At 42.9% G+C, this 20,411-nt stretch overlaps 2 protein-coding genes across 2 annotated transcripts; one reads left to right on the top strand and one right to left on the bottom strand.

The window, feature by feature from the left end:
• Positions 1 to 348: 348 nt before the first annotated feature.
• Positions 349 to 9,966, top strand: ptpa (protein phosphatase 2 phosphatase activator). Its single transcript, XM_047045780.1, has 10 exons — positions 349 to 450; positions 1,406 to 1,515; positions 1,789 to 1,875; positions 3,205 to 3,330; positions 3,418 to 3,535; positions 3,710 to 3,809; positions 3,939 to 4,063; positions 4,495 to 4,595; positions 6,299 to 6,406; positions 9,112 to 9,966. The coding sequence occupies exons 1-10, from the start codon at positions 426 to 428 to the stop codon at positions 9,184 to 9,186; spliced, it is 975 nt and encodes a 324-aa protein (XP_046901736.1). The 5' UTR covers positions 349 to 425; the 3' UTR covers positions 9,187 to 9,966.
• A 5,877-nt stretch (positions 9,967 to 15,843) lies between these two features.
• Positions 15,844 to 18,021, bottom strand: ier5l (immediate early response 5-like). Its single transcript, XM_047044994.1, has one exon. The coding sequence runs from the start codon at positions 17,849 to 17,851 to the stop codon at positions 16,958 to 16,960; it is 894 nt and encodes a 297-aa protein (XP_046900950.1). The 5' UTR covers positions 17,852 to 18,021; the 3' UTR covers positions 15,844 to 16,957.
• Positions 18,022 to 20,411: the final 2,390 nt, after the last annotated feature.

Raw genomic sequence — 20,411 nt, 5'->3', positions numbered from 1 at the left:
GGCTATACTCTCTTACATTCCCAACTGTATTTAAATGGCTATGTGTTCCAGGTCAGTTTCTCCTCAAACCATGATAAACCGTAACACTTTCCATTGGGGGGAGGGGGGGGGGGGGGGGGGGGCATTGCCCGTCAAACCCCTTGGGGCCGACCCTGCATAGGGGTACAACTGAAAACTCTTTAAGCACATATCGAATATAGATTATTTTAGCCTACCAAGTACGTGTACTTTATGGCATGATTTTAAGTCATGTGTCTAGAGGTATAAAAAGCGCGTTTCTTAAAAATTGCTGAAATGTTTTTTGTCCTCCGTACCGGTAGGACGACGCTCTATTTTAAATTGATGTTCATTTAGTTGTCTAAATGGACTTAGGCAGGTGAAAGTTCAAAGTTTATGTTGTCAAAACTCTTCGCTTCTATCAAAACATGGCGGAGACGAAACAACAGACAGGTAACTAAGAAACAACTCATTATAATAGACGTGGGGCCGCAGTCCTAGGTATATTTTAGCCACTGGATGTGCTATTAACTAATCCTTTTCTGACGACTAGTCGACTGTGCTAGATAGCTAGCTATCTTAATCTAGCCAGTTTATCTTGTAGCCTAAAGCAGCAGGAGGCTAGCTAGTTGGTTAGACATTTAATTTGCGTAATTATCACGTTTAGTACAGTATCTCAGCCAAGTAGCTTGATGTTCAATATAATCTTAAAATGAGTCAGGCTTTAATTATAAAATTGTATTAATGTTTGGATTTTGAAATGCCTAATATTAGCAGCTGCCGTAACATGGAAGTAGCCTATCTAGCTTTCCTACTTATAAATAAAGATATAGTTACTTGACTATTATTATCAAGAAATATAACCGCATTAGCAAGGCATTCTCTTTAGCTAGTTGATGTCAATGTGTAATTGTGGATTTTTCATTGGATGGCCATACACATTTCAGATGAATGGTCGAGTTAGTGTGTGAGAGTTTGTTTATTTGTATCACTTTCATCAGTTCAATATGTATTTATTTGAAATCAACTAAATAAAACATTAAATGCATTCATGCATAAATTATGATTTTTTGGAGCAAGCTTTATGGAACAGGCCCATTGTGTACGTGTCCATTATGATAGGCATGCTTATGTTTTTGAAGGATTTCTGCAAAGAGGAATTCCGTTGATGTTGTTGTTTTGCATGAGTTTTTTCCTTGAAACTGCTAGATAACTCTGGGATGAGGACTTGCTTAGATTGGACAATTGATTATGTATGCAATCAAAGTCTTAAATCCTACAAGATTAGCTAAACCGCACGTGGTGTGCAAGGCACCACCTGAAATTGACTGAAATATTAGAAAGCTATTCACTTTCAGAGAACAGAGCATGTAGATTTAGAATCTTCTATGATTTTGTGCTACTCGAGGATCCTCCCCTGAAGATGACTTGGTCCCAGTCCTGAGCAATCTTACCTTCATGGTGCCAAAGAAAGAGATCAGCATGGTTCCGGACATGGGGAAATGGAAACGCTCACAGGTATCTCACACAAATAGCATAGCATGTTATTTAGGCCTACAGTAGCTTCAACCTCTTATTAGACTAAATAATTTTAAGACTAAACTAACCCCAAACACTTTATTAGAATGCACAGTCCTATGATTACCAAAACATTTTGGTTGTAAAGAAAGTTGGTATGTGCATCCAAAGCATTTCTGATTTCCTATCTACACCTTTCCTTGCCCCCATCATGAGGCACCATGGTTGTACCAAGTCATATATTTACATAATTTCTTCTAATTTGCTACAAAGGCATATGCTGACTACATGGGATTCATTTTGACGATGAACGAGGGAGTGAAGGGGAAGAAGCTGACATGTGAATACAAAGTGTCGGAGGTAGGTACCAGTATGTGCAAACTGCTTGTCTTGTCAAGCACAATTTAAGTTGGCAATCTGGTGGTTGAGGATCTGGGTGCAAACAACTGGGCAAACTCAAACTCTCTTGTACCCAAAGTATAACAGATGCAGAGAGTTCTTGTAAATATATGTGTACGTTTATATTGAAATGGAAATTAAATAATGGATTAATGCACAAAAGCAAATTGTGTGTTTTTACTAGATACTATGCAGTGTAGGTTGATGATATACAACCACAATTCTTAGCAACAACTCCACACTGATTCATTAGAATTTGTGCTAACTATCAAAACAACAGATACAGTGCTGTGATACTTTTGGACTTCTAATGATCCTCACTTACTTTATGGAGAGAGCGTTGTGTGATTCCACTGTTGACCATAATGTGTAAGAATCTTTGGTTTTATGTGGGATAGGGTGATTCATTTTTGCTTAATTGCAATGCCAAAATATTGTGGTAGATGTCGTGTGTCGCTGACATAAGTGGATTACATTGGCAGGAGAATGTTGTTGTGAGCTATGGGAAAAAGGGATCTAACATTGGGCTGATAGGATCCATACAGGTTACCCATGTTCAGCCAGGCCAGCATGGCACCCACATCTTGACAGATATTTGGCAAGAACCTTTAGCTTTTCTGTCTGTTTTTTGAACAGGCTAAAATTCTGCCACACTAGAAACAAAAAATGATCTGTTATCTGAGCTTTTCCAAATATGGTATCCTGCTTTAGATACATCATTCCACACACACACACACACACACACACACACACACACACACACACACACACACACACACACACACACACACACATACATATGCAGAAACATGTAATAACACACATACAGAAACATGCCTTGCTCTGGAGACTGCTAATGAATTATGGAATATTTTGTTCAGGGGGAGGGTAGTATCTACAGCCATAGCAACACTGTCACTCAGGGTGTGAAAGATTGGTGCCGCCCTTTCTGTCTAATGGGTCCCTGGAGGCAACAGTCAAAGAAGGAGAGAGATGGAGAGAGAAAAATACATGAACCTGAGAGTGAATGGCAAAAGAGGAAAAGCTTCATGTTAAAGTGCAATTGCCAATTGCTGCAGTATGGATGTTTTTAAATGGACTAAATAAAAATGTCTTCCATAATAACAAAGCAATAACATGTTTTTCACAATATGTTTAGAGAAATGTTTGTGTGCTGATTATCAGTTGGTTTTTATACTTTACTGTTTTGAATAGGATGTCATTGTAAATGATAAATAGTTCTTAAAAGACTCATTCTAATAATAATAAGGGTGAAGCATTCTATTTCAGACAATAGAGAAGTTACTGGGTCTGTTGGACACACTAGACCGCTGGATTGATGAGACCCCCCCCGTAGACCAGCCTTCACGTTTTGGCAACAAAGCCTACAGGACCTGGTATGCCAAGCTGGACCAGGTGTGTACATACACATGCACTAACACATGCTTCAGAGGTTTTTGAAAAAGTTCGAACTTAAGATATGATGTGTGCTTTTCTGCGTAGGAGGCAGAGACACTGGTTGCAGAAGTGATCCCGGCAGACAAGAGTGCAGCAGTTCCAGAGATAGCTGTGTATCTGAAGGAGGCTGTGGGCAACTCCACTAGAATAGACTACGGAACAGGTAATCACACATGTAGTCTCACACAAACCCCATTTTCGATGTCCATGCGAGAGCCATTGCACACAATTCCTCTTTTTCACCTTTTTATTGGTTGTCAGTTGTTTTAAATGTAATGGGTAAGTACCTTGAGTAGCAGATGACTGACTGAGGGGATGGGGGGGGTTGTGTTCTCAGGTCATGAAGCAGCCTTTGCCACCTTCCTTTGCTGTCTCTGCAAAATAGGAGCTCTCAGGGTGGACGACCAGTTGGCCATCGTTTTTAAGGTGTTCGAGAGGTAGGGTGTGCTCTTGTTTCAATGAAACAACGTTCTATGTGTGTGAGACAACATAAAATGCCAATTGTTTTCAAAATCAGCACCTGTCATTGCTAATTCAGCAGTGTTGTACCCATCTAACCTGGTCAGGTATCTGGCAGTTATGCGAAAGCTTCAGCACTATTACAGAATGGAGCCTGCTGGCAGCCAAGGCGTTTGGGGGCTAGACGATTTCCAATTTCTCCCCTTTATTTGGGGTAGTTCCCAGTTCATAGGTAAGAACCCAATCCTAAAACCTGAGACCACTTTGTAAAATTTTTTCCTCCTGCTTCAAAAATATTCAAATGTATCGTTCTTGAAATTAAGTCCCTGTGAGAAAATCACTGATTCAGAACTGTCTGCATTGAATAGCTTCTTTTTATCCAGGCAATCCTTTGAGATGACAAGGCTTAACATACGAGCAAAATTGAACTTCTGTTCAAGTACCTTGTCCAAACAATATACTTTGCAGTCATGGTTTGATTAGGGAGGGTCCTGAAAAATGAATGTGGAAAGTTACATGAAAAATCTCTAAATAAATGATGTTTCCTATATTAAAGAAAGAAATCATACTTGTATCATACTTGTGAAGGGATAGGAGGACACCCAGTGGTGTAAACGAGTAAGTACATGCAATTCTCCTTTCTCTCTCCACCCTTTGTCCTAGATCACCCAACACTTGAACCAAGGCATTTTGTAGATGAGAAAGTGGTGAACGAGAATTACAAGGACTACATGTTTCTGGAGTGCATTAAATTCATAAATCAGGTGAGTAGGAAAATGTCTCCCAAGGATCACACATGTTGATCAAAGGAATGAAAATAAAATGAGGATTGAAGGCCAAAGCGAAAACGAGGCGGGGACAGGCTTTTATATAGGACAGATTTTCTTGTTCTGGAGTAAGACCCTTAAGCACACACTAAGGAAAAGGTAATGTGTTTCTATATAACTTTACATCAGTTAGCTAGCTGGGATACTTGACCAAAAAAGGAGTGGGAATAATAAAAATAATGGAGGGTGGGGGTAACCCATGGAGGGGAGTAAAGAGGGGGAGGAGGCACTGGCAATGTCATGTCTCCCACCCTCCCGAACCTTTCACCTTACTTCTTCCCCACCCACCCACCTCCCTTCTCCTCATCCACCTCCTTCCCAATAACAGGCTACGTTAAGAGAAGATGCTACAGCTACATAGAGCCTCTCTCTCTCTGTCTGGCGGGCCTTCTCTTTGTTTCCTGATACCAGGACTCATTCTGTGTTTGTCAGCCTCTCACAATCTGTCTGTTGTCTGGATGTCTTTTAGTGTGTTTGAGTCTTATTTGTCTCACTGCTCTTTTTTCTATTTCACTCTGTCTGCCTTTCCCTCTCTCTATGTTGTGTCAGACTGTCTCGGTTCTCCCGGTCCCTCCATCCCCCCGCCCCCCTCCCCTCTCTGGCTCAGTTTCCTGTAGCAGAGGAAGGAAAGAAGGGGTGGAGAAAGGAAAGACGGGAAAATAGAGGAAACTGCATAAAATAAGAGAGCAGTGGTTTAGGGCCCCTGACTCAACTGAAGATCATTTTTCTCAATCTTAATGTCACTCCTTCCTTTTCTCTTCTTCTGCTTATGCTTTTGTTGGAACCTGGAAAATATAGTTGTCACTTTTTTGTGTGTTTGTGTCTCTTGACCTTGCCAGCTCCTTTATTTGTATGTGTATGCCATCAGCACATTCCATTCCTTTTCCATGCTCTACCATGCACACATAGACACTCAAATGGGTACTTGCTCTGTTTTACACTCACACTCACACATTGTGTGTGCGTGCGTGCGTGCGCGTGTGTGTAGAGTCCTAAGCTCACATGAGTCACTTCCTTCCCCACATACTGTTGTGAATCACTCCTTCCCCAAGGGACCCTCCTTCAACCCCACCCCCATCCCTCTCTCCCTCCCTCCCTCACATCTCTCTTCTCCCCTCCCCCCTTCCTTCCTCACATGAGGCCATAGCAAATGGTGTAGTCTAAGAGGGGGGGTGGTGGATGGAGGCCTGAGGGAAGCCAGGGACTAACTTGGGGTTCCTGCCCAGGTCAAAAGATGCCCTCTGGGTAAGGAGGTGCTGGGAAAATAAGGGGGGTTATGGGAAGAGGGTTCAGTCCCTTCAAATCCAGGGTATTAATTTGTTGAAATGTTTCCTCATTAAAAGATATTGAGACACACAGCATAATATAAGGTCCTAAATAACAAATATGGGTTGATTGTTGACTGAAAGGTCAAATGTCAATTTGTTGCTCCTACTTTTGTCTCTCCTTCATTATTTTAATTCATTCACAAGTCTGATGTGTGCTGAATTTAACTGATATATTTTAACTCCTTATATCTCATATATTTCCCTTCCCCTCTCCTATTTCAACCCTGCCTTCCCTACCCCCATCATTTTCCTGGCCCTCTTTCTTTCTCCCCGTGTCTCTCTCTGTCTCTTTCTTTCACCTTCTTTCTGTAGATGAAGACAGGTCCGTTTGCCGAGCACTCCAACCAGTTGTGGAACATCAGCGCTGTTCCCAATTGGTCCAAAGTGAACCAGGGTTTGATACGAATGTACAAAGCAGAGGTAGGATATATTTACAGTCTTATAGGCATATTCAGCACATTAACGTCAACATATTTTAAAATCTCAACCAGAGATTTCATTTTCTTCTTATTCCTCTCCAGCCTACTCTTAAAATATATACATACAAACATACATATTTTACTCAAACACTGCCCAAATGCTCACTCAGTCAGATTGATTGTCCAAAAATCAAGGTTTTACGTTTTTTCTATTGTACCACAGTGACACCTGTGCTAATAATTGAGGAACACATTAAAAGAGAACCTACATTTCAGTCATTACTCTTGTTCGTTTTGTGGATGAGCAAATCAGTTTGTTGTGTAAGCATCTGGGTTCTGTAGTTTTAAGGTTTTAATTTTAATATTTTAGTCACACCTTGCTTGCGCTGTACACTTTAAAAGGAGTGATTTTATCATGCCTTTCAATTTGAGAGGGAGTGTGACAATAAAGGGTTAACTTGAGAGGAAAGAACTGTGTGTGTGTGTGTGTATGTGTGGGCCCCACCCCCTTCTCCTGCCTGTGAGCCCACATCCTGTGTTTTCGAGTGCAGCCTGTGACTCTTCCCAGAGCTGAGGGGCCAAACTGTCTGCCTTCACCCCCCCCCCCCCCCCCCCCCCCACCTCCCCCGCACCCTCCGCCCATACACTATCCACTCTCACCCCCACCCCTCCCCCCTCTCCTTCCAAGCCTGGAGCAGCCATCAGCAGGCTCGCATTCCACTCTCCCTCCCCCGGCCCCACACACACAGGGAACAAGCTCCTCTCTCTTCTCAGCCTCTTTCCCTCTACTTCTGTGGCTTTCAATCTATATTTTGCTTTCACTGTAGGTCTATTCTCTTTCTGCATCTCTCCATTTTTCTCATTATGCTTCTCTCAGAAATTACCCTTACTTTCTTTTTTTGTCCTCTTTCTCTCTGTGTATTTCCATCTTTTTCCTTGTCTCTGTTTCTGACTCTCTCAATCTCAGCTAGTCTCTCTTTCCCTATTTGCTGGCGCTCAAAAACCAAACATTTAGCTCAGAATAGTTAAGTAACGCCAAGTGACTTTCTAAAAAACATATTATTTATGAGCCATTTATGAAACAGATGAGTAATGAAGTAAAGAATGACGCCCCTGTGTGAGGTGTTCAAGTTAAAACAGTAGTCTTTGTTATCTTTCCACTCCTGAACTTCATACACATACTGTATCGCCATGCTGTATTTTAGTGTGTAGGATTCAAAACCATTTACTAATTATTTGAAACTATCCACAAGCCACTTTAAATGGTTGGTTTATGAACTAATATATGTATCCAGGTGTATACTGGGTAGTTATGTTACCTATAATTGAATTTCAAGGTTTCTGCATGATTTTTTGGGAGTTGTTGTTTGAAGTTTACAAAGTAGAGTAAATGGATTTTATAGAATCTGCTGGACTTTCATACATCAGAGAACAAATTGAAACTTTCTGCCATGTAAAAGTAATTATCATAAACTCCTGTCAGACTAGAATTTAATCCTGTTTCAGTTCAAGTCCTGAAAATTATACTGATGTTCAATTAATTACCTAAATTAATAGCAAGGACCATTTTCTGATCTTTGATTAGACTAGATTCACACTTTATTTACCCCCATCTCTTTTATAGGTACTGCTTCAATAAAACATGTTTGAGTGTTTTACTTTTGAATGGTGAAGGCTCTGGTTCTGGTATTTATTTTGGTATTAGATTGGCACATCCAGAGAATAGCTAACCCAGTCACATGAAAAGAGAAAAGAAAGAAGTTTGAGGTAATATCTACTCAAGTTAGGAACCCTGGGGTTGCTCAAGTTAGGAACCCTCAGAACACAAATAAGACCAAATGTAGGAATTTGATGTTTTCAGTTGTCTCAGGTAACTAAGCTTCCAGCTAACCCCAAACCACTGTTTTCCATGTTTAGAAATACACTTATTTAGCTTAATCACGGTTTATTAACAGTATTTATGTATTTACAATATGTTCCATCATAAAGTGCATCATTCTTATGTATTAGGTGTATTATCAAGTTTGTATTTGCAAATATCCTACTCTGTGTTCTTCACACACTGCCATATCAATGCTGAGCTTAACCAACTTTTTTGAAAGCAAAGTTTAACATCAACATTATACTTTTTGTGTGAATTACATTTGGAAGTCGTCAAATATGATAATTATTATTACATCAGAGAGTAATAAATTAATGGTCACTTTCTCTAAAGCAGCAGGACTTACTTTGGCTCATATATTCAAACATACATTCCATACCTACATTTCATATTGGTTTCAGTTTTATACTGGTCCCATGCAATACCTGTGCAGGAAAGTGGCCACAGTTTCACATAAGATGTTTCACAGAACATGTCATTGACTTTGACTTAAGTAATTGCATTTGATGTTGAAAATAAGGTGGGAACTCTGCAAAAGGCACATTCATAAATGTGGTTTTACCAGTACACAAGTAAACCAGTTTGCATGCCGTGATGTAAATGTAGTGTTTGCTTAGACAGTAGAGCACTTCAAGAGTAAAGGTGAACCACCTAAAACAACAATGTTTCAAAGTGATTGTGGTATGTAATTTAAGAAATATATTTATTTCCTTTTTACCTAACAAGAATCCTTTTTGTTTCCTGCCCTTTTTCTCCAACTTTTCTCCTCTCTCTCTTTTCCATCTCTCTTGTCCCCCTATCTCTACCTTCTTCACCATATCTAGTGCTTGGAGAAGTTCCCAGTCATTCAGCACTTCAAGTTTGGCAGCCTCCTCTCTATTCAACCTGTGAAGCCCTAATCATGTCATTGAGAGATTTCATGTATGATGGAAAGACCAAACACCCAATCCACCACCCAACCAACAGTAGCATACAATCAACCCCCTATTAGGTGTCTCTTTACACGTCATATGTTCCACACAATTGTAATTAATGCCACCATCATTCATAGTCAAGCTTCTAGATGATAAATCTTCCACTGAATGTTGCAACTGCTGGAAATGATTTGTTTTGTTGTGTGTGCATATGGTCCAAAAAATTACTAAACATTGCAATACTGAGCATAAATCATTACAAGCCTGTATTTATTTGAAAATATACTTAAATTGGATGGTCCTTGGTACATGGTACACAGCAGGAAGCAAGGTGCTTGTGCTTAGTGTAAGTAGAAAGATACGTGAATTTTCTAAGTAACATACTCTTACTTATTAAGAGATTCAGCATTTAAAAGAATTCTGAATCGTTTTCATATTTCAGCAGTGTAGTTTTGTTTGAACAATCCAGATTTTTTCATCTTGTTTTGGCCAATTGTACGTGCAGTTTTGTTGCAAATGTTGTTGCCTTTCCACAGTCATCTTACTCATATTTTAATTTTTGCTATTGGAATGTTCTTTCACAGAAACGGCTTTGATTTTGAGCATACTCTCAAATGTTCGTTAAACTATGTCTTTATTTAAAGGGATGAAAACAAAAATAGTCTGTAATTGATTGTTCTTTACTAAATGGCTCTGAGTACTACACAACAGGTAATAAACCGAATAAGCTTGAGTTTGTAAATACATTCAGACATCTTATCACTATCGAAGATTGGTTCGCCTGCTTCTTCTGACTACATGGCCCTATCAAGTGAACTTGAAAAGCTCTAGACTGCCACTGCAGTTCTTCTGTAGCCTTCCCAGTAATGCTTGTGTCATCAACAATGTGTGTTTGATAATTCAAAAGTTCACATAGTGGAGATTAAATGCATAATCTTGTATGTTTTACTCAAAATATGGCTGAAGTGCCATGATTGGATTAGTTGCATATAGCCGAGGTTTTCAAATCATTCAGGTGAGATGTCTCAATGAGGAAAGGATGTTTGTATTTACAGTAGATACCTAGAGTATATCAATGAGTCCACTGTATGTTTTATGAGGTGAATTAGGTTTGTTACTCCATAACTTTACAGATGAACTATCGAGATTATTTCAATACACAGTTTTCATAGCTACAGGACTAGAAGTGTTGGTCTACTGTACTTCAAAAAACATCTATTCACCACTGGTCAGGGTACTTAAGAGTCCAGCCTCTCCAACAACATGTCATAAAGTGCTTTAAAGTGTTTTTTAAATGGAATACATGGGACTTCATAATTACCATGAACATGATAGTGGTCACTCATTCTTTATCTCATAGTGTGGTTATTCATATCAATACTTAAATTGTGCTATCCATATTTCAGCTACTGTTGTGTTGGCTAACTACATGCAGTATTCTAATCTAAACTTGGCATTAACTTTGTAGGCAGTTGAAGTCACACACTGGCACAACAAAATGTTATAGTCAATTAGCATTTTTTATAAATTGAATGATTTAGATTCATTCATGTTAACACGGCTAACTTTAGAGACATCTTGTAAAAAGGTCCAAAGTACAATACCAAACAGCAATTCAGTTAAGTAGTTACGTTCATTTATTACAACACTGCTAGCAAACTGCCTGAGCACAACATCATGATTTTTTTAATCATCAGTTCTAGCAGTTGTCGTCGTCGTCATCTGCCGCTTGTCCGGGGATCGGGTCGCGGGGGCAGCGACCTAAGCAGGGAGGCCCAGACTTCCCTCCCCCCGGCCACTTCCGCCAGCTCTTCCTGGGGGACCCCAAGGCGTTCCCAGGCCAGCCGAGAGACATAGTCCCTCCAGCGTGTCCTGGGTCTTCCCCGGGGCCTCTTCCCAGTGGGACGTGCCCGGAACACCTCACCAGGGAGGCGTCCAGGAGGCATCCTAATCAGATGCCCGAGCCACCTCAGCTGGCTCCTCTCGACGCGGAGGAGCAGCGGTTCTACTCTGAGCCCCTCCCGGATGACCGAGCTTCTCACCCTATCTCTAAGGGAGAGCCCGGACACCCTACGGAGAAAGCTCATTTCGGCCGCTTGTATTCGCGATCTCGTTCTTTCGGTCACTACCCATAGTTCGTGACCATAGGTGAGGGTAGGAACGTAGATCGACTGGTAAATAGAGAGCTTCGCCTTTCGACTCAGCTCCTTCTTCACCACGACGGACCGATGCAGAGCCCGCATCACTGCGGACGCCGCACCGATCCGCCTGTCGACCTCGCGCTCCATTCTTCCCTCACTCGTGAACAAGACCCCGAGATACTTGAACTCCTCCGCTTGGTTCAGGATCTCCTCCCCGACCCGGAGATGGCACTCCACCCTTTTCCGGTCGATTACCATGGCCTCAGATTTGGAGGTGCTGATTCGCATCCCAGCCGCTTCACATTCGGTTGCGAACCGCTCCAGTGAGAGCTGAAGGTCACGGCCCGATGAAGCCAACAGGACCACATCATCCGCAAAAAGCAGCGACCCGATCCTGAGGTCACCAAACCGGACCCCCTCAACACCCTGGCTGCGCCTAGAAATTCTGTCCATATAGGTAATGAACAGAATCGGTGACATAGGGCAGCCCTGGCGGAGTCCAACCCTCACCGGAAACAAGTTCGACTTACTACCGGCAATGCGGACCAAACTCTGGCACCGGTCGTACAGGGACCGGACAGCCCCGATCAGGAAATCCGGTACCCCGTACTCTCGGAGCACCCCCCACATGAGCCCCCGAGGGACACGGTCGAACGCCTTTTCCAAATCCACAAAACATGTGTAGACTGGTTGGGCGAACTCCCACGTACCCTCCAGGACTCCGCGGAGTGTATAAAGCTGGTCCACTGTTCCACGGCCAGGACGAAAACCACATTGCTCCTCCTGAATCCGAGGTTCGACAATCCGACGGACCCTCCTCTCCAGGACCCCTGAATAGACTTTCCCAGGGAGGCTGAGGAGTGTGATCCCCCTAAAGTTGGAGCACACCCTCCGGTCCCCCTTTTTAAAGAGGGGAACCACCACCCCGGTCTGCCAGTCCAGAGGCACTGTCCCCGATGTCCACGCGATGTTGCAGAGTCGTGTCAACCAAGACAGCCCTACAACATCCAGAGCCTTAAGGAACTCCGGGCGGACCTCATCCACCCCAGGGGCCCTGCCACCGCGGAGCTTTTCAACCACCTCGGCGACCTCAGCCCCAGAGATAGAAGGGCCCCCCCCGATGTCCCCAGACTCTGCCTCCACGTCGGAAAGCGTGTTGGTGGAATTAAGGAGGTCTTCGAAGTATTCCTTCCACCGATCCAGGACGTCCCCCGTCGAGGTCAGCAGCGCACCATCCCCACCGTATACAGTGTTGACAGAGCACTGCTTCCCCCTCCTGAGCCGCCGGATGGTGGTCCAGAACCTTTTTGAAGCCGTTCGGAAGTCATTCTCCATGGCCTCGCCGAACTCCTCCCATGCCCGGGTTTTTGCCTCCGCGACCGCCAAAGCCGCGTTCCGCTTGGCCTGCCGGTACACATCAGCTGCCTCTGGAGTCCTACCAGCCAATAAAGTCCGATAGGCCTCCTTCTTCAGCTTGACGGCATCCCTCACCTCCGGAGTCCACCACCGGGTCCGAGGGCTACCGCCGCGACATGCACCGACCGCCCTGCGGCCGCAGCTCCGGTCAGCCGCTTCAACAATGGAGGCCCGGAACATGGCCCATTCGGACTCAATGTCCCCGGCCCCCCCCGAGACATGATCGAAGCTCTCCCGGAGGTGGGAGTTGAAGCTCCTTCTGACAGAGGGTTCCGCCAGACGTTCCCAGCAGACCCTCACATTACGTTTGGGCCTGCCAGGCCTGACCGGCGTCCTCCCCCACCATCGAAGCCAACTCACCACCAGGTGGTGATCAGTTGACAGCTCCGCCCCTCTCCTCACCCGAGTGTCCAAGACATGCGGCCCCAAGTCCGATGACACGACTACAAAGTCGATCATCGAACTGAGACCTCGGGTGTCCTGGTGCCAGGTGCACATATGGACACCCTTATGCTTGAACATGGTGTTCATTATGGACAAACCGTGTCTAGCACAGAAGTCCAACAACAAAACACCACTCGGGTTCAGATCGGGGGGGCCGTTCCTCCCAATCACGCCCCTCCAGGTCTCACTGTCATTGCCCACATGAGCATTGAAGTCCCCCAGGAGGACGAGGGAATCCCCAGGAGGAGCGCTTTCCAGCACCCCCCCCAGAGACTCCAAAAAGGGTGGGTACTCTGAGCTGCCGTTTGGTGCATAAGCACAAACGACAGTGAGGACCCGTCCCCCCACCCGAAGGCGGAGGGAGGCTACCCTCTCGTCCACCGGGGTGAACCCCAATGTACAGGCGCCGAACCGAGGGGAAACCAGTATTCCCACCCCAGCTCGACGCCTCTCACCAAGGGCAACTCCAGAGTGGAAGAGAGTCCAGCCCCTCTCAAGGAGACTGGTTCCGGAGCCCACGCTGTGCGTCGAGGCGAGGCCGACTATATCTAGCCGGAAACTCTCTACCTCGCGCACCAGCTCAGGCTCCTTTCCCGCCAGCGAGGTGACGTTCCACGTCCCTAAAGCTAACTTTTGCAGCCGAGGATCGGACCGCCAAGGCCCCCGCCTTCGGCCGCCGCCCGTCTCACACTGCACCCGACCCCCATGACCCCTCCTGCGGATGGTGAGCCCACTGGAAGAGGGTCCCACGTTGTCTCTTCGGGCTGTGCCCGACCGGGCCCCATGGGAAAAGGCCCGGCCACCAGGCGCTCGCCATCGAGCCCCACCCCCGGGCCTGGCTCCAGGGGGGGGCCCCGGTGACCCGCTTCCGGGCAGGGGCAACTGAGAACCATTGTTGTATTTCTTCATGGTTGGTTTTTTGAGCCACTCTTTGTCTGGTCTTTCACCTGGAACCTGTTTGCCTTGGGTGACCCTACCAGGGGCATGAAGCCCCCGACAACATAGCTTCCAGGATCACTAGGACACGCAAACCCCTCCACCGCGGTAAGGTGGTGACTCAAGGAGGGGTCTAGCAGTTGTCAGTATCCTATTTATTTATCCTCCATTCATACTAGTATGGTAAACAAATGACTTAGTCAGGACACTCTTTAATCAAGGGTGATTTGAAAATGTTATTCAAGTAAAGTTTAACATATAGGAACAGAATTAGTTAGTATAGTGTGTGAGTATTATTGTTGTTACTATTAATGTCATTTATTTGGGACATTGTTTTTGTTGGGTGCATGCATCTGAAAACCTTTGGGGCCCCTGAAATGGGTAGTTAATGGTTTGCTGAGTAATGCGAAAAGAGATGGTGGTATATTCAGTCTCTGCACCATTCTACAAATCAAAACGTTGTTCCTTTTCACACCACGTGGAGGAGCTCGCTCTACACTACGAAACGAACGAAACCAATTGACAACAGTTTCACTGTGGGAGTGCGCTGCTGCGGGTTAATATGGGCTAGAATAATAAAAAATTAAGATTTCCGCGCAAATTGTATGACAGGACTGTTCGCCCATAACCTACATTTAACATACAGCAAGTACAGAACAAAAAACGCATTCCAGGCTGTCATGTAGCCTTTAAGGTTGAGAACATGCACATTATTCCTGAGTAGTGTAGCCTAGCCTACATGTTTTTCATTTTCCAGTTAAGATAATGTTAACTTGCATAGCCTATAGGATATAGCCTACAACTGAAATAATCCGAAAAGTGGCGCACATTTTTGTATTGTTTTACAGACTGCGTAATTGTGATGTAGACTAGGCTTTGTCAAATATGGAGAAACGATGGAAATAGTCACGAGAAATGAAGAGACGTAGCAATTTGATGTTGGACGTAATGCGGTATCTCATTGAAAGGAGTCGAAAGGTCTCTGGTTGGAATAAAAACGAATGAGACAGAGGAGGAGGGGTGGGAAACGGGGTGGGTGAGAGGGAGGAGGGGGTGGGATGGCGGGGGTGGGGGATGAGGGCAGCAGAGCCGAGGTCAGCCCGAGGTGCCGCTACACAGGCTCTCTAAAGCCTTCATTCATTGATTTTGAAGAACACCACCAAGTGGCATGTAGCAGAGATAACACGACTGCAAGTTTTGGGTAAAAAAATATATCTGGCAAAAAGGCGGGCTGCTTCCGCAAAGCTCACAGCAGATTCACAACCCGCGAGAGTATGGGATTTAGACTAACCAAACGTTTTTTAAACGTTTTGAAAGCTTTCTGCGGTCAATAAAGATGCAAATGTCCCGAAATCCTGAGAATAAACGTAGGATTAGTTGGTATTGCTATAAAACAAAACAGTTGACCTAGGCCTCACTCAATGTAAAAAATATAGCCTACAGGATGTGCTGCATATTTAAACATTAGCAGGCCTACATTGCAGCAATGTCATGCATTCAAGTTCTGTAGGCTATGTATTAATGTTTTAATGTAGCCTACGCTATCATGATTTAAAGTGTAGGCTATTGTGTAGGCCCAGTCCATTGGTAAATTTCGGGACAACAGTCTCCCAATCATAGCCTTAATATTCTTACATTATGAAAAGACACCAAGATGTGTGTAGGCTAAGGTCTCAAGTGAGTGGCGATACAAGAAAAAAGACAATAATTTTCATTTTTTATTAAGATTATAAATTTTTAACAAATATGTTCTAAAACAGTTTTACCCGGTGATATACAATTTAATATGCACAAAAATACCAACATAATATGGAGAGAACGCCTGAAAACGTTATTTCAGTACACATAGTGCTTATATAATGTGTGGGTGTATGGCTAAATTATGATTTTGCCTTTTTAAAACAAAAGGTCTAAGATTTTTAGAAAATTAAACAAAACTCACAAAACCAAGTAATGTTGGCATCATGAATTACTGTAAAGGCTCGGTCAAACTTTGTGAAAGATTAAGGGGGAGGGGTTATGCTCAACAGACCAAAACTGTCAAAAAATACCTGGATTGATTCGATTCCGCGTGCATTCTGGGAGTTGGAGTAATTCATGGTTCCAATTCTGGCTTGATAGAAGTTGGGCCAATTGAGATGGCTCATAGTTGATGTATCCCTCGTGAGCTTTAAGATTCAAATTTAGGTCTGAACATTGATTGCTCTCAACTTGGGCTATGTGATCGAAACATGCCATAGGTCCTGCTTGTAAAGGCTTTACTCAATGTTCATCCCAAGAGACACAATATACAATATGTAGGCTAATAGCCTATGTTATGAAGCCAAGCCTTACATACATGTGCTTTGTTGTTTACAGAACACACCATTTAGCTAAGCCATCGTAATGGACACATTTTTAGACTGTGCAGAGGGCAATAGCATGATATTGGGTTTTCGTTGTATATAGTGTCTCAAAGTATTGTGTTTACACTTTTTAAATGAGAGCAATGCTCGAACATAATTTGCGAAAGAGACATTCAACCACTTCGAATGTTTGCAACAACAGCTAGCAGTAGTATGCGTTGGGTTTAAGGCAACGAAATGTACTTCGTTTGATAAAATTCACAATGTGTATGTCGACATTTTCGGTTTAAAAGGAAAGCCTGCACATCACATGTGGTAGCCTACAACCTTTCTCTCTCCCTCCCTGTAAAAAACGAAACCCAACAAATAAAAACTGTTCAATGTTTAAATAGCAGGTTTTTGTAAAAATAAAGTCGATTTGATTTAGACTTTGTACAATTATCATAAAGTGTTTGTTTCTAGCTTACCATGGAGTCAAAAAGCTACGATAGCTCTAGTCCATGCCCCGAGGCTCGCTAGGGCTTGTTTGCTACAGAATTGTCCGTTTAAGGCTTGCTCAAAGTCCGCCTGTCTGCTCACTAGCCCTGAAAACCCCGAGCCAAAGATCGAGATCAGATTGGAAATGTTTGACGGGTCCAAGTGTTCCGAATTTGCATATGAGCAGTCCTCGAATTTTGCTCTTTTACATGGTGTAAAATCCGGAATCTCCTCGATATCTGAAAGATAATAACCGAAGTCAACCTTGCGTTTCTTTGATGGGGTCTGTGCGCCCTGGCAGCACTGTTGGAGCGACGCGCAGCAGTCCTGATGAAGGTACCCATTCTCTACCGTAGTCACTACGTGTGTGTCCAAATCCAGCACTGTCGTTTTGTTGCAGTGCATGTTATTCACTGGAGAAAAGTCACAGTTGGTAACAGGGAAAGCTTCGGCACAACAGCTTCGGTAGAACGAAGGCTCTGTTTCCTTGCAGACCTCCTCGCTTTGGAGTGAGAGAGAGTGCGCCGCTGACTGCACTGCTGCTAGGTGGCACACAGGCGGTAGCGCGCCGCAGAGACTCGCCGGTTCGCTCGCTCCGACGTTGCCGCAGCAATCCCCACTCTGCTCCTCACAGTCTTCGGGCAAGTCGAGTGGGTTTAACTCCTGGATTTCGTTGCAGACGGTCATCACCTCCTCGTACTGTTGCATTCTGTAGATCTCCGCGTACTTCTCGTTCATGTAGACCTGCCTTGCGTTCCTCAACACATAAGAGACCAGGAGGTTTTTGTGCAGCTTGATTCCTCCTCTCTGCGTCCTGGAGTTGTGAATTTTTCGTAAAGAAATCGAAATTAGACTCTGTGCATCCACTGCACACTCCATAGTGTTGATCATTGTAATTATTTAGTCGTTTCCCCCTCCTCTCCTTTGAAGAAAACCGACTTTATCTCAGTGGAAGTCACGATATTTCGTTCGGGGGCGAAGGCTTAAGTCAGTTCTGTGGAGAAACATTGAACACGCTGTCCGCTACACTCTGTGTGTGAGCAAGCAATCATTTGCTAGGAACGCTTAGCCAGAGTATATATATTTCGAGAATGAGTCCGCCCACCTCGACTTCTGCCAATGAGCGCCCGGGTTTGCTGTTGAATGACATGCAAAGTCCGCCTTCAGGTGTCGTTCAGAGCGAATCAGAGTAAGGCGGTTGTTCTGTGCTATTCAAATTCCAAATCGACTTTATCAAGCTGGAATGAGATGCACTAAACCGAGTCAGGTCAAAATGTGGTCTATATGTGTCAAAGTTATAAACTTAAATCAGACTTATGTTTGTACAAAAAAATGAAACTAAAATAAAACATCTAAAATTCTAAGTAGTAAATGAGATGGGGATGGGGTGAAGGTCCATCCATTGATTTTATTTATTTATAATTCCTTGTGTATGTAAATACTACACAAATCCATTATTAAATTGTTATGTAATTACTTTATTGAACAAACATATGAGTGTTTAAAAAATATGTTCTGCTTCTTTAATGCTCACAACTTGTGGTCAACATTTAGCAACTGAGTAGTCTGCTTAAGATACTGTAAATTGATCTGAAATGTGTAGGGAGTTATTTTTGTTAAGTTGCTCCTATACAGTATAAAGTATAAGATGATATAAAGTATAATATAATTATATTGTTATTTCAAGAACTGTAAGACATTTGGAGCTCTTCATTTTTTTGACAGGATCAAGACGTTGAGGTGACCTTATCTCAGCTATGTTTTACCTATAAAACAACTATTTATTATCCAAGTCCATATGCAAATCACCATACCTTTCAGACTTTTGGTCATTGACAATTACAATCTAAAAGTTAGATGTACATTACATTTAAAATGTTACTCGTTTAGCTTTTCTCCAAAGTGAAAAACAAATAGTGGAACAAAGAAAATACACCAGAAGATCAAGAGTCAGAAGTGCATAGTTTAGTTGTTGTTTAGTGTTGTTGAAGCCAAGAGATGAAGCCATTATGTAATAGTGTCAATCAACAATAAATGCCTTCTGAAACATATATGGAGAAATCCATGGGATCTACATTCAAGTTAATATGTATTGGCCATCTAGATAAACATGACCAATGACAAAACAGGCTGTGAAAACATTGAATTGTTGTTTGTAAGCTTTTTATATATATATATATATATATATATATATATATATATATATATATATATATATATATATAAGAAGAAGGCATCCCGGATTTAATCGTATGAGTCAATGTTTTTGTAAATAAATATGTATTTTTAAAACATGCATGTCACTATCATAGGCACCCCTTGAGAATCCTATGAATAAAAATAATTGATGTATATTACAATCAGTATTTAAATTCAGAAAGTTTCTTTAAATCTTTAGGAACTCGTAAGTGGACATCCATGACATCATATTTTACTAGGGGAATAAATATGAAGTGTCCCATTTGTTCTCAATCAACATGGTAAAGGCAAAGGTAACCCAGAAATAACATGAGACAAATGGTTGTTTACCTTCACAAATTAAACAGTCCATTCATATAATTACTTGCTGGAAATCTAACTTAGTCGCCGTTTTTAACGTCCAAAAGTCTTTGTAACCTTATAAGACTACATGGCAACAAAGTCAATCAAGCACCAGGTGACATTAAGTCAAAACCTGTTTGTCTTAGCTGGCACTAAGTGGTCATTGGATCTTCAGACAGCAAAGAGATTCAAAACATATCTCCAAATCCATAGCATGAAGCTTTTGCATTTGCTATCATAGTCCCCTGATCTAAATCCCATTTAAAACCTGAGGGGCGAGCTGAAGAGGCAACATGCAAGCACCAATGACTCCAAGGTGAGAGAGTTGCTGTGTGAAGGAATGTTTTCAGATTATTTCCTGTTATGTTCTCCCACCTCATCAAAAATAATAGGAGACACTCAGATAAGTTAACTTGGGAAATAGAGGGCGCACAAAGTAATAAATGCAGGGCTGCCAATATTAGGGACATATTATAGGGATGATTTAGAAATAAAGCAAGATAAAAAACATTTCAGTTCAGAAAGAACTCAAAAGTCAGATCTTGTGTGATCATTTTAATGGCTTGAACTTAGAATGCGTTATTTGTAAATCCTAATTAATTAAAAGTGAGTAGGTAAGGATTGCAGGAAATTGTGATGGGATCTTCAAGCATGTTGCGTAGGGTGGCAAACAATCTTTTTTGAAACTTTATGAATTTTGGGTACATACACACAGGCACACAAATAGACACATTTCCATATAGCCACAAACATAAACACATACCACATTGACTTGCTCCTTGTATCCCTCTCTCCCCCTCTCCCCTACACCTTAGCTTGAAAATCCTTGAAGGGGAATGATGGGGGAATCATGCAGATACAGCACATCTAACGCTGCACAGCTATTCCAGCGCTGTCTCAGATCTGCTCC

The sequence above is a fragment of the Hypomesus transpacificus genome, chromosome 22, assembly GCF_021917145.1.
Source record: "Hypomesus transpacificus isolate Combined female chromosome 22, fHypTra1, whole genome shotgun sequence".
Classification (NCBI taxonomy): Eukaryota; Metazoa; Chordata; class Actinopteri; order Osmeriformes; family Osmeridae; genus Hypomesus; species Hypomesus transpacificus.
The sequence above is the reverse complement of the archived record's forward strand: the minus strand, read 5'-3'. Positions and strand labels throughout refer to the sequence as shown.

Bases quoted from the DNA above. Each gene is read 5' to 3' on its own strand.
- ptpa (XM_047045780.1), top strand. From the start codon at position 426: ATGGCGGAGACGAAACAACAGACAG. The intron at 451-1,405 runs GTAACTAAGAAA...GTGCTACTCGAG, and splicing joins GGAGACGAAACAACAGACAG to GATCCTCCCCTGAAGATGAC. The intron at 4,064-4,494 runs GTAAGAACCCAA...CCTTTGTCCTAG, and splicing joins GGGTAGTTCCCAGTTCATAG to ATCACCCAACACTTGAACCA.
- ier5l (XM_047044994.1), bottom strand. From the start codon at position 17,851: ATGATCAACACTATGGAGTGTGCAGTGGATGCACAGAGTCTAATTTCG.